Below are 20294 nucleotides of genomic sequence, written 5' to 3' on the forward strand. Positions count from 1 at the left end.
AAAAAACTTCTTCTTAGCCCTCATCTGAGATTGATCAGCTCGACCGTTATGTCCACTTAACACTGAACCAGTAATCCTAAAACCCCACAAGGTGCGGAACAATCTGCCCACTCCAACCGCCTATCAGGCCCTTTGGGCCTTTACATGTTATCTGCCTATTTAGGTAATCTCTAGCAGGGAATAGCGACATTTGTAGGACTGTACATACGCATTTACATGAGCGGATTAGCAACCAGCCATTCCTCTTCTGATGTGCTACACGAGAAGTACATTTAAAGTAAGATGTCAAATTAGGATGCAAAGAAAAGTAAATGTAACACATCCCAAATTTTGCTCCCCAGAGGGAAAAATTACGGTAGGTGGACGAAAGAATCATTGATCGACATGCATGTTGTTATGTCGCGCGCCATTCTGCAAATATAGCCACCGTCAGCAAATTAGGCAGATGTAGCCACGAGCTGATTGCGCCCCGTCGTATATTGTTTGCCTGCTTTCTGCCTCTTTGGCTGAGCAAAATCGCCAGGTTGCTCGAATTAGCCCCGCAGCAGATCTACCAATAGCTGTAGCTGCCGGTATTACCCGTCATGCAGCCACGCGAAGCCCATGGGAGCATTTCCGAACCGTCTGAGGGATCGACGATCATACAGGACGAGCTGTTGTACGCTAGGAGAAGCAATTCTGCCCACATTGGTATGCGGTTATGGCTTGCCTCAGCCTCATGGAAGGGCTCTGGACCTCTTATAAATTCAGCCTGAAGCAATTGGATATGGGAGATGAGAGCCCTGCACTTAGCTGCGAACCTCTCACCTACTTCCATCACTATCATGGCCACAGCCCACTTGGCCGAGGATTCTGCCTTGCTCACTAGAGCTGAATCAGGTCACCTACCAATGGGAGCTCTGAACCACCATGTACGTTGTGATACGCGTTCAATGGCGCATGACCTGTAGAGCTAACGCACCTCTTTCCTGGTTTAGATGTCGGGTGATGACCCTCAGAAATCTAACGTGGAATTGAAACCACCAAAGGACCGGAAGGTGGGGCATTTGTCTCTGATGTAAGCTTTGGCGTTGATTCTGACCGAATTATTCCAGAAACCTACTTCCATGTTCCCAAAAGACACCAAAGTTACTTACGGAGTAACTGAGAACAAAAAATTGGTTTCTAGGGTTTTCATAGTTGTGAAAGTCGAATACGACGAGAACATCAAGGAACACAAACATCAGCTGAAGCTGGATTCCAATAACAAGGATGAGCCATTGTTCGAGAATGGCAGATGGTTTACGGAGTCGGAACTGGAAGTAGAGTAGTGTGTCACCTCATGCGGATGGAACGTAGCCTAGCAAGCATTAGCAGCCACTCGTACGAAAATGACTGACCGGTCGGAAGGCTCCTGAACCTGGTGGAGAAATTCTATTCTGTGTGATTGATTAAAGTTATCTATATAACAATGCATCTTGCATTCACTTCACCCGAAAATCAGCATTCAGTTTTCATACAATGGATATTCCAAACGGCGGAAGCCCCACAACTCTCCAATCGCCAACGGATACCGGCCTTACTGCAGTTTCTACCTCAGGAAATTTTGTCGCACCTGACAGAAACAGTCCCACGGAAAAAGTTGACTCAACTTCAGACAGTAGTTTGCACCCCTATTATCAATTAGGTACACGGTTCGATACTGACTGGAGATAGACACGAGGGCCTGCAATGGCAGGTTTTCAAAAATCAAATGGCCATCGCACAGTATCCCAAAACTAAATGGACTCTTCTCAAGCCTATCAGCGAAGCTGGAAATTCCCTGGGAGTTAAGCCAAACAAAGGCTGACATATTTCCCTCGAAAACACGCGATTGTAGGTTATATTTTTTGGTATCTCAGATAACCGTTTTCCTAAAATTAATGCAGTAGAGTCCTGCGGAACCGGGTACCCACTGGTTGCCGCATTTCTGGCTAGCGAGTCTAGCTTTAGTCTTTACCGCGGCTTCAACTATCTTCATTCTCGTGTCCTTCTAGACATGCAAGCTGAGTTGCAGTCTCTGGAAAAGGAGCTTGATCGGGTAGATAAGCGTGACCGCACAAGCGAAGACAATACTGTCAGCGTACGGCTAGAATGGTGGAAAAAGGACGTTGAGGCTGGTGTGATGGAGGCGAAAGGGAACATACGAGGCCGTCGAGATATCTTGAGAGATATCAAAAAAACACTCATGGAATACGGTTAGACCCAACTCTCAGACTATAACACGCAAAACTAACATTGTTGCCCCAGACGAGGTTCTGGTCAAGGCTAGGGAAACAGGTGCCTTCCAAAGACCATCAGACCGAGATTACTATAGCGTCAGGGCATTCTTCAACAACGAAGAGCCTTTGGTGAGCCATGACCGGCTCCCGTTCCATTGTAAAGAGGATATAATTACGCTCCGTCAAGGACGCGAATGGGCTGTTTTTGACGGATGGGTGGAGTCTCTACTGAAGAAATGCGATTCTAAGCTGGTACGGGTATGTGGAACGGCTACTCCAACTATACCTCTCTTCGGTATTGACAATCCTGATAGAAGATATTCCGGTCACCGGAGCTGGATGCAAAGACAAAAGATAGTAGTATCTTTTACTACGATACCCACCGTGTGGAGAGATTAGTCGCGCTCATCATCACGAGCATAATCTTCGTCCTACTCGTTCTTCCAGTTTTCGCCATGTACAAACTCACCAGCTTCGGAGACCGCTCCTCTACCTTTGATGCTATTGGCGTCTTGGTCGTTTTCACCTTGCTCTTCTCCGCCGCCATGTCATCACTGACAAAGGCCAAACGCCACGAACTCTTTGCCGCATCAGCTGCGTATTGTGCCGTGCTTGTGGTATTTATTTCCAATTTTGGCGAACCGAACCAGGCAGCATGACAACGAAACGTACAACGAAGTGACTTTAGGAGTTATGGCGTTGGATCCTGTTATATATCTTTTGTTAACTCATTTCTTCATATCGAAATTTTACTTCAAATACTGACCGTATTTCGCACCCAATCAACGAGCGCAGCATAGCCCGAAGACACCGCTGCATTTCTCCCGCATATACCGGCGAACAATACTGATGACGATCAATGCCACTTCAAGAAGTTGGTGATCGACAGGTCGGAGAAGAAGACCCGTTCATTGGATATTGTGCAAACGGACTGTTTGTAAGTCGGCACTGAGGATATGCAGGCAGCAGGAGAACGACTGTTGTCGCGGAAGTAGACGCAGGGCTTGTCCATGGTTTGCAGGCTGAGGTCATTGAACATGTTGACTTCAGCATTAGTCTTGTAGATGCGGATGGAATCAGCAAATGTGACGTTTTCGGGGCCCAGTTGACCCCGGGTGCGGTTCGACCATGGCTTCTCAGTGTTACTCGTGGCCTTGTCTTTGACCTTCTGTTTGAAAGCCGAAATTCAATGGTCTTGAAACTGGCTCCCATGGCTCAGACGGTTCGTGCACTAAAATGGCCTAGACATTGATGCTTGTTATGCATGCGTGAGCACATGGCTGCTGAACATTGACAACCGGTAGCAAATATTCCCAAAAAGCGTATAGGGAGCAGTGACCTACCAGCTCTCGTAACTGTAGCGGTTGAAGTCTTTGTTAAAGTACTCGCGCTCTGTCTGCACCAGTGGCAGTGGCCCAAGTCTCGCCATAGGTCTTGTCAGAAGGACTGGCAGTGAGGTGCTAGAACTCCTCTGAAAGCTGGTTCTGATAGCCCGTCTACACGCCTGCTCTGAACCTAACCGCACCTCCGCAGAAAAAAAGCACTAAACACAAGTAGTCTTCCCCATCCATCTCACAGCGAGTTTGCAACCCCTGCGCGTTTACGTCAACCCGCAATTGCTCTGTTCAATAAAAAGGCCTCGCCGACTTCATACAGAAGGCTGTCAACGACATCAACTCCAAGAGCACCGCCAGCTCGTGGACAAACAAAATGGTTGGAATGCCTTAGGAGACGGCGGCATACGCAAAATGACTGTCTCGCTTTTTTGGCGAATTTGCGGAACCGGCTTACTATCTAACACACTCTATATGAAAGCATTAAAAAACAAAGAATGATACAGGTTAATAACTTCTAATGAAGTTGTCAAGCATCACTAGTCAAATACATCAGCGATCAAAAACATTCGACCATCTTAGAGACCTACATCGCCAAGCCATACACAGCTTTCGAAAGCAGGGCCAAACAGGACCTAGCGCGAGGTACAAAACTTGCTCTCCGCAAGACTTGGCACGTTTATTTGTTCCTCAGTCGGGATCTCTCCGAATCAGAAAAGGTAAAACCGGCACGAGCAACCTTGTCGCGGAGGTGCTGGCATTGCTGGACCTTGTAAAAATACGGCGGCATACGTGGCACCCACAGGCTTACGTAGGTCAACTTTCGGGTTCATGTACAATTGGATCGATTTTAGGCTTTTGAGATTGCGGAGCGCCAAAGCCAGAAGATGGACGTGATCGTCATCGTTGTGTTTTTGTGAGTTGTCGGATGCCGCTTCTCGCAGGGCATTAAGGCCACGGTGCGTATTCAGGTGTGGCATTTTGTCGACCCCTTCGCCGTTCAAGGCTCGTTCTAATTGTTGTAGCTCGTCATTGCTGTAGAAGACAGTAGAGAGTAAAACGGTCTTCACAGCAGGAGCAAAAGCGCTATGTGAAATCCTGACTAGCCGCGGAATGAGGCTGCAGTGTGGGGACGCGCTCGATCTTCAATGATGTCGTCCTTAATGGAACTCAGCCAGGCTCTCTTGAATTTCTTCGGTGCATTCTTCGAAGGGTTCCACTCCGGGTCTCCTTTGGTTTTCGTCTGTCGCTGGGAGAAAACGCCCAAAACAGCAAAGGCTCAAGAAAGGAAACAGATCAAGCATGTTGCTCTTCACAGCACACAGAGACTCTGGTTGATTAGATGTTGTTATTCATGAAACTGTCGTAACTAGGATATCAGAGAATCATTACAGCTTCTGGCCCTCTACGGACACCTCGGCAATTTGGTCAAGGCCCTCATACTTGGGCACATCAAGACTGTACTTCTCCGCAATAGTCTTGTTCATAAACCTGAATGCACTCGCACGTCAGCACAAAAATCACGAACAAGGCAAAAGACCCTGCAAAACGTACCGTCCACCAACAAAGTGCCGGCCCTTGAAGTGCTTAACCAGCGGCTTCGGGGCCGTCAAACTAATCAGAGCCGGGGGCTGGAAGCCCTTGCCCGGGCCATCGCTCGGGGGGCCGTTCTCAATATCCCAGGACGAGGGCGCGTCGACAGCGAGCACGGGCACCTTGGTGTCCCGCAGCGCCTGGATGACCTTAGGGAAGGGCTCGCGGACCTCGCCCGAGAAGCTGAAGCCGAAGATGGCGTCGACGATGTGGTCGGCTGCACCGACTGCGGCGTCAAAGTCGTCCGTAAAGGGGACGTCGAGGTCTTCGAGCTGCTTCTTGAGCCGCTGGTATAGCTCGTTCTTGCTCTGCTTGGGATAGTAGATGGTGGGCTCGTAGCCGTAGTGCCAGAGGTGGCGGGCTGCTACGAGTCCGTCGCCACCTGGTGTTTGTCAGTATATTTTAGTAGTAGCGTAGATGTTTCTGAGGATAGTTACCGTTGTTTCCTGGGCCGCATGCTACGAGGATACGCTTCCCCTTCTCCAGCGGCTGCAGCTTGAAGACTGCGAGAGGTTAGACACTTTGAAGAAACGAAAAGATAAGGCTAGAGACACACCAGCCTGAGAGACGGAGAGGCCGGCCAACTCCATCAGCTGATCGATGGAGAAGGCCCCGCTGGACATGAGCTCCTCGTCGAGCTTCTGGGCATTCTTGGCGGAAAGAGTCTAGTAGGGTTAGGAACAGTGCGTATGAGAGGAAAATGGAGGCTTACTCTCAATGCCATTTTCAATGTTCTTGTGGCTTTGAGCATTTGCAGTGGGGAGTCGTTTGATGGATGGTGGTGAGTTTTGAGAGCGCAAGGGCAGACAATTACATCATATCGCGTGCATCATGCAGGGCCCCGTTTGGGAAGCAGCGCACGCCTCAATTCTCGGGAAGATCGAGGGACCCTGACAGCACGGAGCTAGGAGCAAAAATGTCACTGGTTTCGGACAGCCACATCAGACGAAAGCATCCATGGATGAGAGACAAGAGACGGAGGTTGTTGACATGACCGTTGACCACGCGCGGATCCCTGTCAGTGGAACAACGTTTCGCCGCGTGGTCCCAGAAAACATTCGGAGTCTGATAGAGAGCTGGACGCCGAGCAGCCCGCACCGCGCAGACTCCCCGCGTCCCACTGCCACCATGGTCCTCAAGATCCGCCTGGCGCGCTTCGGCAAGCGCCACAGCCCCTTCTACAACATCGTCGTCGCCCACGCCCGGTACGCCCTCCACTGGCGCACGCCCGAAAACGCCCGCTTAAACTGACGTCTCATCTCCGTAGCACGGCACGCAACAGCAAGCCCCTCGAGGTTCTCGGTACGCCCCCCCCCCCCCCCCCCCCCCCCCCCCCCCCCCCCTGCTGGATTGGTATAGGAAGCTTGCGAGGAGCAAAAGAGCCGGGAATGCGCTTGACGCCTTGGGCCATAGCTGACTTGACATCGCGAAAAGGCACATACGACCCCATCCCGAAGGCGCCGAGGCCAGGTGACCCGGAGGCCCGTCCTTTCAAGGACATTAAGCTCGACCGGACGCGCGCGCAATACTGGCTCGGTGTTGGTGCACAGCCAAGCGACACCGCGTGGAGGCTGCTGTCCATGGTACGTTTCGCTGCACCGCACATTTTTCTCACGGCGAGAGAGCGCACCCGCGCGGGGAATACATTGGTGTTGGCGATGTTGGACGGAAGCTTGGAATGGCCGGAAAGTCCAATGGCTGACGGGGAATCGACAGGTTGGCCTCCTCGAGCCCAGGTACCGTGTGGAGCAAGTTTTGGAGGAGGTCGAGAAGGCGGACAAGAGGCGAAAGTAGCCAATGCAATCGAGGGTGACACGAATGAGTTCTGCATGAAGGCGCGGGAGCGCGTGCATTGGGCTTTGGCGTTTGGGGAAATCAATGCTCAGGCTTGGGCAATTTGTGGCATTGTGTCGAAAGATATAGCGCTTCGAGGGTTTACGGACGCGCTTGTAACATCACCGTATAGCGAGTTAAACGACATGGCTCTTCGCGTATACGCTGCTTCTTCTTTTCTGCTCGATGCCGACGGCTCGGCGAGCTCGAGACCGATTTACTGCCCTGACGTGCCTGCACCACTATCTGCAGAGCAGCGCATCGTCTCCCTGCCTAACTGCCTATCAAGCGGAACACTCCTTCATCTGCAGCCACAGACAGGCAGGCCCACTCTCCCTGCACGCACATCAAAAACGCCATATCATGAGCGAAGAGATGGACATTCCCCACTCACAGCGACCCACAGGAGCAAACACTGACTGGCCCTGCCCGCGCTCCCCAACAATTCTTCTTTCCCCATTCATCACCACCAACATACGTATCCCCACACCTCTCGCAACCCCCACAAATATCACCTACCGGCCACGACTGACCGCGCAAACAATCACACGGAGCAAGCTCATCACGTAATTAGGGAGAAAGCAAGAGATGGGGAGAGAGAGGAAAAGAGAAGAGAGAGGCCACAAATTCTTTCATTCCGCCTACCGACGCCAAAAAGGAGGGAGGGCCAGCTAGCTAGCTAGGGCTATCTACTAACCAACCAACCAACCAGACCACTCAGTCCATCGCCTTCATTCCCATATGCATGCAAGCTCACTCGCACGCATGCTCAAATGTTTTAGCTTCCAAGCACGTAACAAAAGGGGAATTGTGCATTCAAATCAAGCCAGGAGGAGGGATGAAGCAGCAGCAAGAGGACATAGTAAAGGAAGCATGAGAAGGAAAAGGACTACTAGCAGATAATAAGAAACCAAGGAAACATAAGGGAAATAGTAAAATGCCATCAATAGTCCGCTTAATCGATTCGAGTTCTCCGTTGAAGCCACGCATGATCTCTCTCTTCCCCGCCTCGCCGCTTGTGAGCTAGGCAACTAATTGCCTATCTCCAGCATATCGGCGGGGAAGATGAAGAGAGAAAGAGCCTAGGAAATAGTAGTCAAAATCAATCAAATCAATCAATCAGTATCACGATAACGCCTCGCAGATGAGTTTGGTGAAGTCCCCAGAAAAACGCGCATATCAAAAGAGAAAGAGCCCAAAAACGGTAAGCACTGGTCGGAGCAGCCAAAAAAAGGAGTAAAGACCCGATTGTTGTAGTACCCGTGGACAATTCACATCTTCAGGGGCAGGAAGAAGGAGAGAAACAAGGAAAATCACAAAGCAAGCAAGCTAGACTCAATCCGAAGCCCTTTTTGTCTTTTCTCGCTTTCTGCGGCACCAAACACCTTGCAACCATAAAAATCCCCAAATAGACGGGGCTGATGTCGATCACCAAACGCGCGCGCGTGGCTCAGGCTTTTTTTTAAAACGATTCGCAAATGCGTTCCGGATTGACCAAGAGATTACGATCTGTGCAGAGAGCGCCCGCTGTGCCTTCGCGCTGGCTTCATCGCCGAGATGCGATGAAAAAGTCGGAGTTAAAAGAGTGTGGGTGTAAAATTACGGTAAGGACCGAGTTTGCCAATAAAAAGCCCAAGCCGGTGGGAACTGAGAAGGTAGGGAAGGGTATCTAGCGGCGAAAGAGCACGATCGCAACAAGCTCTCTTTTCCAAGAACGATCAGCCTTGCGTGAAGATCTTGTCGCAAATAGTTCGTTCGAGCCAGCGCGCGTGTGCGACATCTTTAGAAAGGAAAGCCCGGTCGATTATGTCCGGAAGTGGTCGACCCCGGAGCTGGTATCCATGCAACAAAAAGAAAAGGCAGTCGTGGCGGCATCAGCGGAGAACTGTCCTTGCTGTCTATAGCAAAATCAGGTAGTTGCTAGGCGCAATACCAGTCTCGCCAGTGGCCTTCTTGGCTTGCCACCAGCGTCCGCTGACGTCGGAGACCTCCAGAATCTCGTGCTTTGAGAAACTGATCTCGTTCGCGTCATCCGGGTTGGCCTCGTAGCTGTAGATTGCCTTGGCGTGGTAGGGATACTCCATAGTTGCAGGCATTTCCGGTTCGTTCGAGTTGCCGGCTCCATTGAAGCCGTTGTTACCGAAGCGAGGCTGCGAAGAAGCGCGCTGATCGTGTCCGGCCGGTCCACCGGGGTAGCCCGAGACGGGAGAGGAAGTCTCGAAGCCCGTGAGCTGAGCGGAGGTGTACATCGGAGGCGCAGGGTTAGTGGACGTCTGGGGGCGCGCACTGTATGAGTTTGACATGGGTCTGGGGCTCCTCGCAGCAGCCGAATGTCTATCTTTGTGCAGGGCGAAAGAGTCTACGAAGGTGCGGTGGGCAGCGCTGGGCTGGGATCCGTAGTAGAAGATCCAAATGATCTAGAGCTGGCGTTAGGGTCAAGGAGACATAATCCCTTGTTTCTGGGAAGACTTACCGCTACCATGGACAGAAGAATGAAGCCAGCAGCAGCAGCTTCCTTGGCGCCATCATTCCTGTAGACCAGGGAGTTGACGGCGGAAGTGGTGAAGACCAAGCCAGCCGCAAGGTAGCTCGAAATCTAGACAACCGTAAGCCCTTGTTTCGCATCCCAGGTGGTATCCAACAATAAAAGGCTCACCGAGACATGGTAGGTGCCCTCGGTACCGGAGCCGACGGTGGCCGCGACACCGAGGATGCAGAAGAAGAAGTAGACCAGAGCCCACCAGGAGTAGTTGGGGTAGTCACCGTGCATGCTCCCGATGATGGAGCCGACGAGAGTAATGATCCATGCGAGCTGTGGGAAGTCCGAGTTAGCAGGTGCACGCGGCGGCCAAGCGCATGGGGCTCGACTCACTATGGAGATGGAGATGGTTGCGAGGGCAAACGGGTCGCCAATGATGTTGCCAAAACTGAAGCGGGCGCGGCCGCCGTAGCTCTGTCGGTGTTCCATTTTCTGAAGACTGGGCGAATCGAGCGAGCCGTACGAGGGCATGAAGGTCGCGCAAAGGGACGAGGCGAGGCGGAGGGGCAGTCGAAGGAGCGGACGGAGACGGCGCGCTGGTCGAGGCTAGCGAGCAGGCGACGAGGTCGAGAGAGGGAAAAAGAGTGGCGGCGGCGGAGCAAATGAGGGTCAGTCAAAGAGCGTGAGGGAGGACGTGTCAGCGCCTGGCCAACGACGATTCGAGGAGGAGCAACTGCGGCAAGCGGGCGAGTGGAGACGGCCGAACAAAGCGACTTCTCGTCGTCTTGTGCTGGAGGAGCGAAGAAAGAGGGCACGGGGAGGATTGACGTTCGGCGGCCTTTTTTCGCTGCGTCAGCCGCTGAAGCTGGCTGCTGCTGCAGTGGAAGGGTGTGGGAGCGGGTTGGACGGCCTCCGGATCGTCGGGGACGCTGGTGGACTGGACTGACTGGAGCGAGCCAACGTTCAGGAGCGAGGCGGTTTCGACGCGCCGGGACCCATGCGGGAAGCTGTCTGTCAAAGCCAACCATTCAGCGTTCCCCATCAACCTGCGACACGCTCTATAATACCTTTTCCATCGACTTTCTCCCTCCCCCAATCCCCAATCCCCAATCCCCATCTTCTTCCCGCCCTTTGCTTCCCTGCCTCCATCTCCACATTCGGCCTACGTATGCACCGCCACGCGGCCACGACTGGCCCAAAAAGCCACACATTACCACCGCGCGAAAAATCTCCTTGATCGTCACCCGCAGCTCATCTCCCAGACTCACCATCTCTAGTTCCCGTTAGCCTTCTGGCCCGTGCCGTATCCGTGCTGATCTCTCGCCCCATGCGGCATCATGTTCGTCGATGAAACTCACTGAGAACCAACCCATCAGTCGAGAGCCTCTTCTCTTTCCCATCGTCTCCTCCCTGCGCCCATCGTCGACGTTCCGTCCCGCCAGCCCGCCAGCCGCCGCCGCCCCAATTCTTCTTCAGCCCCCTGCCGCAACCAGCAAACGCCCTGGCTTGGCGCCCCATTCCACCCCGTCTTCAGGGTCAGGCCCACGTTCCCTCTGCTTAGCTAAAACTTATGCTTGAAGCATGCGCCATCTGACGCAGCGGAGACGAGTTCTATTCTGGGCCCAGGCCACGACTACATGAGTTTGCTCTCGCCGACGTGCACCTGATATGCGTGTAATTTCGCTCTCTGCTATATCGATGCGGAATCTCCTGCATGCTGCTTCTGCGCTTATCCTTTGCCCAATTTCCCACCCTCTCCCCTCCCCACAAGGGAAACACGCTCGAAGCCGCCTCCGGTTCGAGCAATCCCTGTACAGCTCTTCCCTTGCCCTCTGCCAAGACGCGTGTTTGTCCTGCGGGCGATAGGTATCTCGAATAAGGCTCTCGCGCAACAGATCTTTCCTGATAAATCGTCCGCGGCCTGAACCGGCCTCTGATGTTCTGCGCTCAATCCACTCCGTCCTCCTGCGCCCGCTTGACTTCCTCCCTCCTGACGTCCCTCTCGGCCTGCCTAACCCGCGTGTCCCACTCCGCCCAGCACCTTCCCTGTCCCAACACCATGACTTCGTGCCACCTCAGCACCGCCTGTCCGCTCCTCTTCCTCAGATCCGAGATTTGGAGCGCCTGGTCCACCTGTCGCTCCTCGAGCTGGGTGATGCGCGGCTGCAACGCGACAAGGGACGTAAAGGATCCGGTGGGAGGGAGCGGCAGATCATTGAGCGACGTCAGTTGTGAGGCTGTGGCCGGGAAGGCGGGCGCATCGGTAAGAACAGTGGACAGCTTAATCTCTGGCGGCGGTGTATCGTCTTGTGGCTTTGTCTTGGGCTCTTGCGGGGAGAAAAGATCCGCGTGTTTGGACTCTGTGCGGTGTCAGATTGGCTGAGGAATGTGCGGGGAAGAGCAGCGTACGGAGATGCAGCACGTCGGAAATGGCCCGAGATTTGGAGGCCAGACTTGCGAGGGTGCTCTCGAGCTTCTGCATACGAGCCGCGACCGTCGCTTCGGACTGGTGTGCGTCTGGGGGCACGTTGCCGTTCAGGACGAACTCGATACGGCGGAGGCGCCACTCGAGCATGTCCAGTGTCTGCAGCAGCACGTCGTCCATAGCGTTGGCTAAGTGCGATACGCGCTGACGTGCGGGATCGGTATTTCGCGTTGTTGATGCAAAAGGCTCCACGTGAACGAGATTGGAGGAGCGATCGCGGTCGGCCGTCGATGCCGATGACCCCGTCATCTGTCACCACGCCCAGTGACGACTAACACCTCCGCTCGCACCTCATACCTGCGTGTTCCCGTCCGCTCGTTGGTAAAAAGATCCCGCGTCCCATAATATTATAACTAGCCGCTGGCGAGGTGTGCAAGTGCAACGCGACCAGCCGCTCGTGACACGCAACCATTGTACAAATTGCTAACCCTGCCCCCGCCAGGATATACAGAGGTAGGTATTGTGGTAATCATGGCTAGCAGTAGCTATGCGGCCATAGACGCGCATGACCCATCCGAGCGTCCCCCCAGGTCGACGAGCTCTGCTTCCTCTGGGGGGCGACTGTCAGTACCTTGACTACCTAGATGCTACTCAGACCTCCGCTGATCCATGTATAGGCCGCGTCGCGGGAAGAAAGATGTAGGCGTCGGAGAGGCCTCGTGGGTAAGCAGTGTCATCAACTTGGTCAACACCAGTAGGTGTCTCTCGCATTGAACCTCTTCGCGTTTGAGATTCTAACGACATGTGCAGTCCTCGGTGCCGGCCTCCTGGCCATGCCACATGCCTTGTCGCAACTAGGCGTCCTCCTCGGCGTCTGCATAATCATCTGGTCCGGCTTGACGGCAGGCTTCGGCTTGTACCTCCAAACACGATGCGCCAAATACCTCGATCGCGGCTCCGCATCATTCGCTTCGCTGTCCAAGATCACCTATCCCAACGCGGCCGTCGTATTTGACGGCGCAATTGCGATAAAATGCTTTGGTGTGGGTGTCAGCTATCTGATTATCATAGGCGACTTGATGCCTGGTGTCGTAAGAGGCTTCAGCGAGGCTGGTTCCCAGGTCGGCTTCCTTGTGGACCGCCAGTTTTGGATTACGGCGTTCATGTAAGTGCCGTGGGTGCTGCTGTCGTGTATTTGGTAACTGATATTTTCTATACAGGCTTATCGTTATTCCTTTGGCCTACCTTCGCCGCCTTGATTCGCTCAAGTACACGAGTATGGTAGCCCTCGTCTCCATCACGTATCTTGTAGTCCTTGTTGTTGCGCACTTCATTAAGGGCGACACGCTGCAGGACCGTGGAGATGTGCGTGTCATTGGGTGGGCCGGGCCTGTTGCGGCCCTCTCAGTCTTCCCCGTTATTGTCTTTGCCTATACATGCCACCAGAACATGTTTTCCATCCTTAACGAGATCTTCGACAACTCTCACTTCCGTACGACTTCTGTCGTAGGCGCTTCTATCGGCCTTGCCTGCTCCCTTTACATTCTTGTCGGCATTACGGGCTATCTCTCGTATGGCGAGAACGTGGGCGGCAACATTGTTAGCATGTACACCCCCTCGGCCTTTTCCACGATCGGACGCCTCGCCATCGTAATCCTCGTCATGTTCTCCTATCCTCTGCAGGTCCATCCCTGCCGCGCCTCTATTGATGCTGTCGTCAACTGGCGCCCCATTCGTAAAGATCGCGACCAATCTCCACAACAGCAGCAACATAGCGCACCATTGCTTGGCTCGGCCGCGAGCAAGCCCAACGCACTTCAGCCCAAGGTGGAACCCATGAGTGAACTGCGCTTCGCAGTCATCACTACTGCTATCATCGTGCTGAGCTACATTGTTGCTATGACAGTCTCCAGTTTGGAGAAGGTTCTTGCCTATGTTGGCAGCACAGGTAGCACGGCAATCAGCTTCATCCTTCCTGGCCTCTTCTACTACAAGATCTCTTCGCCGGACAGCCCCCATCATCAACGGCTGATGAAGGAGGACGACGATGAAGAAGAGTATGATTCCGGCGATGAGGGTACGGCTAGCGAGGGCTGGGTGGCGAAGACGAGGAGCTGGAGAAGGGGCTTGCTGCGGAAGATGTCTCTAGCTCTGGCTATCTATGGCTTCGTCGTCATGGTGGTGTGCTTGGGTACGAACACTTTCTTGATTGCGGCTCATTGATTCTCATGTAGAAAACCTTCTACTTCTTCTACTCTTTTTCGTAAGGTTTGGTTCTACTGTCGTGTTTGTGATTTAGCGTTCATATGTACAACTTTCATCAATATATTAAATGAAGACGTATATGAGCACATTGTGAGGCTCAGCAACTGGTTTGCAGGAGAGCTAAAACGGAATAAGAACAGTCTGTAAACTTGTGCCTTGAGGAGGAAATAAATTCTTCTGAATTTCCTCACCATTTACTACGATGAACTTACGATGCCAACAAGTCAGAATCTGGGCGTCAAACCATATGCGCGGCATATGATTGATCAACGTAAAGAATCCTGATTGGAGGCATAGGTTGTCTGACAGGAGCATAGAATTGGTCTATATCTTCAAGGAATATACAAAAAACAATTCAGCACAAGATATTGAGGTCTTCCGGCAAAGTACACATTGAATGGTATTGCATTAAGCTAAGCTCATGATTCATACTTCGGACAACCAAAGAATTCGTTGTAGGTCATCATACATTCCGTCGTGCAGGACCGACTCGGGATTACTTAGTGCGGTCTGGGAGACTGGAGCAGACCATGGGTTAGCATGCGCTCCTTATACCGGTAAACAAATTTCCGCGAAGCTTACAACCTACGCTTTCTCCTTCTTTTCCTCTTCCTTGGGCGGCGCAGCCTGCAGCTTGACCTCCAGAACGTCCTTGCCCACGCCTGACTTCTCAATGAGCGCCAGCGCCGCACCGATGTTGTCGTTGGTCAAGATCGTCGAGCCGGGGAACGTCTTGTGGTCCCGACCTGCGGTGGCCCAGCGCACCTTAATCTGTTCCACCTTGCCCGTGTTCTCTTTCTTCGCGTACTTGGCCATGAACTCCTCGCAGTTGACGGAGTTGGAGGCGGTGCTCTCGATTTTGGAGGCCAGGTCGGAAAGGGAGGTCGAGGGCGAGATGAGGAGCAGCTCGTGGCGGCTGGAGCCGTCGATGTTGAAAATGATGGGAAATTCGGACATTGTGAGGTAGCTTGAGGGATTGATTTGCTAGAATTGGAGGAAAGCTTTGATGGATGAGTTCTCAGCTGTTGATGTTAAGTATTTTTTCAAGCAATCGAGGCTGCCAGCCTCGTGGCGTTTTGTCCGTCATCTCATCCAAGTTTTTGGCCTCGTCAGACACCTCGGACGAGCAAAAAGCATCGACGTCACTATGCAGATTTCATGGATGCGCATGCGCATCCGGGGTTTGCCCAGGGTCTCAAAACGTTCTCGCGTGGAGTTTCCTCGGCATCCCCGACGACAAACGCAACACCTACCTAGTCCGTATTTCTGTTCTGATGTCGTGATAGAGAAACTAGAGACTGAGATGCAAAAAGGTATGAATGCTTTTCGGGTTAACCAAGCATAGTAGATCAATCCTCACCAACTTCCATGCTGATCAATCGTACCTAGAAGGCTCAAGTCGATATGACAAGCGTGACGTTGACAAGGACCCCTTACAAAAGGTTACGGACGCATCTTTGGAACAGCTCAACGAAGAGATTTCATCATCATCCCAGCTTTCGCTAACATAACAGGATTTTTGTGTCGCGTTTTTTTCAGCATAGCCGGCTCCATTTACGATACCATATGCATCCATCAATTGGACGGATCTACAGAAATATTGACACTAAATTACGATCAGAAGCCAAAGGATGCGGCCTTGCAGTAGGACTTTTTGAGTTGACTTGGATTCCCAAGTGCGACAACCATCCTCGATTGTGTGTAGGTTTCTCGGCCTCTAGCACTTCGCAATCCACTACCACCAGGAATCGCATGCTAGGTTCCTCTCTGTTATGGAGACAAGGGAAGTGTCGTCATGCCTCTAGTGCCACACGATCCCCAAATAAATCGTGATCAACAGCTTTGCGGGTATATTTTTGCCAATCCGGAGTCGCCGGAACCGGGGGTTATGGAACGGGATCCAGGACTGAGAAACGGCCTCCGGGGTTTTTGTAAGGCGAAAAGAACGTGGCGGGATCATGAAGCGAGCTTCTTGCTGGCACACCGCTGCAAAGCGCGTTAAAGTCGACCGTCGTGGTTGTGGCAACGCCGCATCGACCTCAGAGAGGCCCCGACGATGCCTGAAGACCGATCATTGATCATCAGGCACCACGCCGCTGGATGTCATCAGACGGGCTGTTTCATGCATCAGCCCTGCGGAACACCTTACGGTGCTTGCACCTTTTGAGTTATGGACCGTTTTTCGGACCGAAGTGGGCATCTGGTGCCTGGATCTGTTTGGGCAGTCCCCGGCTAAGGCCACCGTACGTGCGGCCTACGTGTGCTGTCACCACCGTCTAAGAGCAAGCCTTCCCGGGCACAAGATGGCTTCTCCACGCACTACATTCCTTCGCCTCACTGGTTTAGACTTTGGCTGCCGTTTGCAACCCTTTCTTTGCTTAGTCTTACGCAGTGTTGACGTGAGGTGTGGGCCTTGAAACGGCTCAACGCCTTCTGGACTCTTCCCAAAAGAGTATGATGGCAAGCGTTGTCAGACGAAACAGTAAGAGAAGAGTAGTGTCTGGCAGACCCATGGTTGCCATGTCTGTGCGTCTACGTCCTTGACACACCCTCGTTCGGGCAAGCCATCGAGGACCCCCATGCTTTCCTTGTGCTGGATGCCTTCACGATTTACTACGTACGATGGGACAACAGAAATTTCATCACTACCCGGTCGATCATTCGCCTCTCCGAGCACGACGTCCGAGATTCGAATCGATGTAGTGCGTGAAAAGTTGAACCGCTGTTGCGTCAACGAAGAGGATGGCCCAACCTCGATGTTGCTATAAGATCCTCCTGAAGCTGACCCATTAGTCGAAACACTGATTGAAACTTCAGCTGCCATTGCGCTACCGCCACCTCGAACTTGAACTGCAAGTGGCACTTGCACACAACATCTAGGCTAATCCGCAATTGGATACCCTTTTGGTTGTTCATACATAAACCCTCCTTCGTTCCACCACTATGGCACCAGGTTATCGACAGTTCGGACAAGACGCTTACGAGCCTTTACGTGTACGACAACGTAACGACGCCTTGAGCTCACATCAAATTACGCCTACCCTACCTGACAACGAGTTTCAACCCCACAGGAACACGGGGCGTATCTCGCTCGACAAACCGGACGCCATGCAACCACCACTGGAACGGCCCACCATTGGGACACCTATGTCTTCGAATCAGCAAATACCAAAAGACAGCACACCCTCTACCGCACGAGCATCACTTCATGCACCTTCATTCGAGTCGACAAGAGAACCGGACTCGGCTGCGATCCGCAATTCTGTAGAATCTAGGAGCGCTCTCCTTAACGCCAAGCGCATATCCCACCGTCCAGGCAGCTTCCGTGGCCAACATTTCCCCGAAGAAGAGGCGGAAGATGCAGAAAGGGCACAAGGCTCCTATTTCGACAGGGGCATGCAACAACAAGAGCACGATGTCTACTCACCTGGAAGAACGAGATCGAACTCGGCCTTGACAGCAGTGCCTCCTTCCCTGAGCCAGTCCAACTTCCGTTATGATCCAGTAACAGGCAGAGACTTGTGGCGAAGCTCGCTGCGTGCCAATGATTACCACGAGTATCGCCAGCACACTCAAGGCCGTGATTATTCGCCAGAGCCGAACTTCAACCAATTCGTACAGAACAGAGGCCGGCCAATGTCTTTCTACGAGGCCAAGCAACAAAACAAGCTGTCTGTGGAAAAGCCCAAGCACCGGAACAGGAACTCATGGGTCAGCAACAGCGATATGCCCTATACTTACCCCGATATGATTGGGGGTAACAGATATCAATATTCTCCCCCCATCATGGGTCGGGCAGCTCCCAACCGCCGTAGCAGGGAACCTGAGCTGCTTCCTATGAGACTGCCCTGGACGATGTGGATGAATAGCGAGATCAAGAACCACTTTGTCGCTACAATTGGAGAATGGGCGGGCACTACCATGTTCCTCTTCTTTGCCTTTGCTGGAACCCAGGTAGCCAACGCGAAAAGCAGGACTCCGGCTCAGGCAACTACTACCAATGCGACGGCGGGCTTTGATCCTATCGTCATGTTGTACGTGGCGGTATCATTTGGTTTCAGTCTCATGGTCAATGTTTGGATCTTCTTCCGGATATCAGGTGGTCTCTTCAACCCAGCCGTAAGCATCGCCCTTTTTAAACATTCTTGAATTTTACTAACCCCGAAACAGGTAACTTTGGCGCTTTGGGCTACTCAGGCAATTGACGCTTGGCGCGCTATCTGTCTTTTCGTGGCCCAAATTGTTGGCAGTATCACCGCCTCTGCTTTAGTCCTGGCTATCTTCCCGAGTCCGCTCAACGTCCGCACCACTCTTAGTGATGGTACCTCTATCGCGCAGGGTATCTTCATTGAGGCTTTTATGACAGCCGAACTGGTGTTTACTATCCTGATGCTGGCAAAAGAAAAGCACAAGGCTACATTCATCGCGCCCGTTGGAATCGGTCTGGCGTTGTTCGTCGCCGAGCTTGTTGGCGTGTACTACACCGGCGGTAGCTTGAACCCGGCCCGTAGCATCGGACCTTGCATTGTCGCCAACGTCTGGGACAAGCACCACTGGATTTACTGGGTCGGACCCTTCCTTGGAGTTGTACTCGCCATTGGCTTCTACAAGTTCATCAAGATTCTTGAGTATGAGATGGCCAACCCTGGCCAGGACGGCGATGACGAGAATGACCCGACCAAGAACCCGAACCACGAGATCCGCGAGAAGCAGCGTGAGACGACATCGCGTGTTCTCGCTTCGCTGGGCTTCGATAACCTGGGCGTGAACCAATACCCTGATCCTGAGATGGGTGGCATGGACCGCGCCTCACAAATGGGTGGATACAATCCTTCGATAGCGCCAGGGTCCGTTATGGGAGACGACGACAGAGGACACGGCAGTTATCGGGCTCCTCCGGCGCTGTCGACTGTTGCTTCCATGAGTGAGATGGGTGCAGCAAACTCACGATCGAACGAGAGATACATGCCGGCAAGGCCGTCCCCGAGGTTATCCGAACATTCATCTTAGCGAGCTTGTCTGGGAGGCGGCCCGTCGGGACAGCAATGATTTTTGAGAGAATGGGTGGTAGTTGTATGGATACTTTTTGGCGGGGCGAGGGAGGGGTTTTCTTTTGTTTCGTGGGGCGAAAACGTGGAGCAAGACCATCTCATGACAGTCACGTCTGCTTCTGATAATGTTTACGGGGACGTTTGATGATACTTTAGATGAATTTCATGGCAATTTTCTACCTAATGCATGCAACGTACCATGTCACTTGGCTGCGACTAAGCTTCCTTGATCTTACAACCCCACTGTGCGTTGTTCATCTCGCCTTTGGATACCTTGACGTGTTTTGACTTTTGCGATAAATATGGCGAGTAGCTGGACCATAACGGCGAGCGTCTGGCTTAGAGTGCACGGTGGATCGCGATGAAACGCCGCATGAATAGCAAGTGCCCTCTTGCACGAAGATGTACTTGCGACTGGTAGAATAGTCGGTACAGAAGCGATGAGGCTGTAACCTGACAAAAGCTGAGCTCTGATTCGTGATAGGAGTCAGGCGGTGGATTGCCTATAGACGGCAGCCAAGCCGGCATGTACTGCATGTAGGTGGACGAACAAGGGAAAAGCTTAACCGGCAAAGGCGATCCGGCAAGCCGTGCATCTCCGACTCATGTCCAACACGCGACCGAGAGCACTGATTATCACGACAACAGCCCTACGAGTCCAGACCTTGGCTGGGCCGGTGAGCGTCCAGGGAGCAGACAGTGCGGATCGGCACGTCGGACTCTTGTTCGTACGGCAGGCGGGCAGAGAGGAAACGGTAAGGCGGTCGTCGGCGAACCCCCCGGATAACGGAAGGGCTTTCGCAGCACAGGTTGATGGTAATTTCAGGAGGCTTTGGTGTTGTTCAAAGCGTAGGGGCATCGGCGTTGCAGTGCGCCGTGCCTGTCGCCTTTTAGGGTCCCGGCCCAATGCGGCAAGGACTCGTCTAAAAATACGTGCCACCGTCCTAAACTCTATCACCCTCAACCGCGCCGCTAGCTACTCTAACCCTTCCAACCTCTGTCATACATACGACACCGCGGGCCGTGGCACCGTCGCATCTCTATCAGCATTCGATGTGGGGCCGGCGTGCCAGA

General features: G+C 52.8%; 10 protein-coding genes across 10 annotated transcripts; 5 read left to right on the top strand and 5 right to left on the bottom strand.

Annotated features, from left to right (window-relative positions):
* Positions 1-824: 824 nt before the first annotated feature.
* Positions 825-1382, top strand: K452DRAFT_360765 (uncharacterized protein; the record flags this gene model as incomplete). Its single annotated transcript, XM_033546369.1, has 3 exons — positions 825-911; positions 978-1037; positions 1095-1382. 3 exons carry the CDS (start codon positions 825-827, stop codon positions 1308-1310), a joined length of 363 nt encoding a protein of 120 aa, XP_033394741.1. The 3' UTR covers positions 1311-1382.
* A 118-nt stretch (positions 1383-1500) lies between these two features.
* K452DRAFT_360766 (uncharacterized protein) lies at positions 1501-2904 on the top strand (the record flags this gene model as incomplete). The annotated part of the gene is made up of 5 exons (XM_033546370.1): positions 1501-1666; positions 1696-1854; positions 1908-2216; positions 2269-2498; positions 2555-2904. The coding sequence occupies 5 exons, from the start codon at positions 1501-1503 to the stop codon at positions 2897-2899; spliced, it is 1209 nt and encodes a 402-aa protein (XP_033394742.1). The 3' UTR covers positions 2900-2904.
* A 192-nt stretch (positions 2905-3096) lies between these two features.
* Positions 3097-4554, bottom strand: K452DRAFT_300605 (uncharacterized protein; the record flags this gene model as incomplete). The annotated part of the gene is made up of 2 exons (XM_033542349.1): positions 3097-3408; positions 4357-4554. 2 exons carry the CDS (start codon positions 4552-4554, stop codon positions 3097-3099), a joined length of 510 nt encoding a protein of 169 aa, XP_033394743.1.
* Positions 4555-4903: 349 nt separating this feature from the next.
* K452DRAFT_290132 (uncharacterized protein) lies at positions 4904-5937 on the bottom strand. The gene is made up of 5 exons (XM_033540949.1): positions 5880-5937; positions 5724-5832; positions 5605-5670; positions 5129-5549; positions 4904-5065 (listed from the first exon to the last, which is right to left on the bottom strand). The coding sequence occupies exons 1-5, from the start codon at positions 5889-5891 to the stop codon at positions 4963-4965; spliced, it is 711 nt and encodes a 236-aa protein (XP_033394744.1). The 5' UTR covers positions 5892-5937; the 3' UTR covers positions 4904-4962.
* A 320-nt stretch (positions 5938-6257) lies between these two features.
* On the top strand, positions 6258-7161 carry K452DRAFT_290133 (uncharacterized protein). Its single transcript, XM_033540950.1, has 4 exons — positions 6258-6372; positions 6435-6469; positions 6602-6750; positions 6884-7161. The coding sequence occupies exons 1-4, from the start codon at positions 6296-6298 to the stop codon at positions 6959-6961; spliced, it is 339 nt and encodes a 112-aa protein (XP_033394745.1). The 5' UTR covers positions 6258-6295; the 3' UTR covers positions 6962-7161.
* A 1624-nt stretch (positions 7162-8785) lies between these two features.
* Positions 8786-10093, bottom strand: K452DRAFT_79813 (uncharacterized protein). The gene is made up of 4 exons (XM_033547162.1): positions 9873-10093; positions 9657-9812; positions 9474-9596; positions 8786-9417 (listed from the first exon to the last, which is right to left on the bottom strand). The coding sequence occupies exons 1-4, from the start codon at positions 10008-10010 to the stop codon at positions 8899-8901; spliced, it is 936 nt and encodes a 311-aa protein (XP_033394746.1). The 5' UTR covers positions 10011-10093; the 3' UTR covers positions 8786-8898.
* Positions 10094-11426: 1333 nt separating this feature from the next.
* K452DRAFT_233305 (uncharacterized protein) lies at positions 11427-12084 on the bottom strand (the record flags this gene model as incomplete). Its single annotated transcript, XM_033537297.1, has 2 exons — positions 11427-11839; positions 11889-12084. 2 exons carry the CDS (start codon positions 12082-12084, stop codon positions 11427-11429), a joined length of 609 nt encoding a protein of 202 aa, XP_033394747.1.
* A 185-nt stretch (positions 12085-12269) lies between these two features.
* K452DRAFT_255084 (uncharacterized protein) lies at positions 12270-14256 on the top strand. Its single transcript, XM_033538345.1, has 4 exons — positions 12270-12527; positions 12582-12658; positions 12715-13069; positions 13125-14256. The coding sequence occupies exons 1-4, from the start codon at positions 12436-12438 to the stop codon at positions 14125-14127; spliced, it is 1527 nt and encodes a 508-aa protein (XP_033394748.1). The 5' UTR covers positions 12270-12435; the 3' UTR covers positions 14128-14256.
* Positions 14257-14626: 370 nt separating this feature from the next.
* K452DRAFT_320669 (uncharacterized protein) lies at positions 14627-15186 on the bottom strand. The gene is made up of 2 exons (XM_033544343.1): positions 14759-15186; positions 14627-14687 (listed from the first exon to the last, which is right to left on the bottom strand). Exons 1-2 carry the CDS (start codon positions 15124-15126, stop codon positions 14666-14668), a joined length of 390 nt encoding a protein of 129 aa, XP_033394749.1. The 5' UTR covers positions 15127-15186; the 3' UTR covers positions 14627-14665.
* Positions 15187-17955: 2769 nt separating this feature from the next.
* On the top strand, positions 17956-19179 carry K452DRAFT_233277 (uncharacterized protein; the record flags this gene model as incomplete). Its single annotated transcript, XM_033537293.1, has 2 exons — positions 17956-18288; positions 18340-19179. 2 exons carry the CDS (start codon positions 17956-17958, stop codon positions 19177-19179), a joined length of 1173 nt encoding a protein of 390 aa, XP_033394750.1.
* Positions 19180-20294: the final 1115 nt, after the last annotated feature.

The sequence above is a fragment of the Aplosporella prunicola genome (genome assembly GCF_010093885.1).
Source record: "Aplosporella prunicola CBS 121167 unplaced genomic scaffold K452scaffold_21, whole genome shotgun sequence".
NCBI lineage: Eukaryota > Fungi > Ascomycota > Dothideomycetes > Botryosphaeriales > Aplosporellaceae > Aplosporella > Aplosporella prunicola.

What these genes read in the sequence shown, in the direction of transcription:
- K452DRAFT_290132 (XM_033540949.1), bottom strand. An exon ending in CCTCTCCGTCTCTCAGGCTG is followed by an intron (nt 5,671 to 5,723) that starts GTGTGTCTCTAG and finishes AACCTCTCGCAG; the next exon opens with TCTTCAAGCTGCAGCCGCTG. An exon ending in ATGCGGCCCAGGAAACAACG is followed by an intron (nt 5,550 to 5,604) that starts GTAACTATCCTC and finishes GACAAACACCAG; the next exon opens with GTGGCGACGGACTCGTAGCA.
- K452DRAFT_290133 (XM_033540950.1), top strand. Translation starts at nt 6,296, where the DNA reads ATGGTCCTCAAGATCCGCCTGGCGCGCTTCGGCAAGCGCCACAGCCCC. An exon ending in CAAGCCCCTCGAGGTTCTCG is followed by an intron (nt 6,470 to 6,601) that starts GTACGCCCCCCC and finishes CATCGCGAAAAG; the next exon opens with GCACATACGACCCCATCCCG. An exon ending in CGTGGAGGCTGCTGTCCATG is followed by an intron (nt 6,751 to 6,883) that starts GTACGTTTCGCT and finishes GGGAATCGACAG; the next exon opens with GTTGGCCTCCTCGAGCCCAG.
- K452DRAFT_79813 (XM_033547162.1), bottom strand. Translation starts at nt 10,010, where the DNA reads ATGCCCTCGTACGGCTCGCTCGATTCGCCCAGTCTTCAGAAAATGGAA. An exon ending in CAACCATCTCCATCTCCATA is followed by an intron (nt 9,813 to 9,872) that starts GTGAGTCGAGCC and finishes GACTTCCCACAG; the next exon opens with CTCGCATGGATCATTACTCT. An exon ending in AGGGCACCTACCATGTCTCG is followed by an intron (nt 9,597 to 9,656) that starts GTGAGCCTTTTA and finishes ACGGTTGTCTAG; the next exon opens with ATTTCGAGCTACCTTGCGGC.
- K452DRAFT_255084 (XM_033538345.1), top strand. Translation starts at nt 12,436, where the DNA reads ATGGCTAGCAGTAGCTATGCGGCCATAGACGCGCATGACCCATCCGAG. An exon ending in GCTTCCTCTGGGGGGCGACT is followed by an intron (nt 12,528 to 12,581) that starts GTCAGTACCTTG and finishes ATCCATGTATAG; the next exon opens with GCCGCGTCGCGGGAAGAAAG. An exon ending in CATCAACTTGGTCAACACCA is followed by an intron (nt 12,659 to 12,714) that starts GTAGGTGTCTCT and finishes CGACATGTGCAG; the next exon opens with TCCTCGGTGCCGGCCTCCTG.
- K452DRAFT_320669 (XM_033544343.1), bottom strand. Translation starts at nt 15,126, where the DNA reads ATGTCCGAATTTCCCATCATTTTCAACATCGACGGCTCCAGCCGCCAC. An exon ending in GAGGAAAAGAAGGAGAAAGC is followed by an intron (nt 14,688 to 14,758) that starts GTAGGTTGTAAG and finishes GGTCTGCTCCAG; the next exon opens with TCTCCCAGACCGCACTAAGT.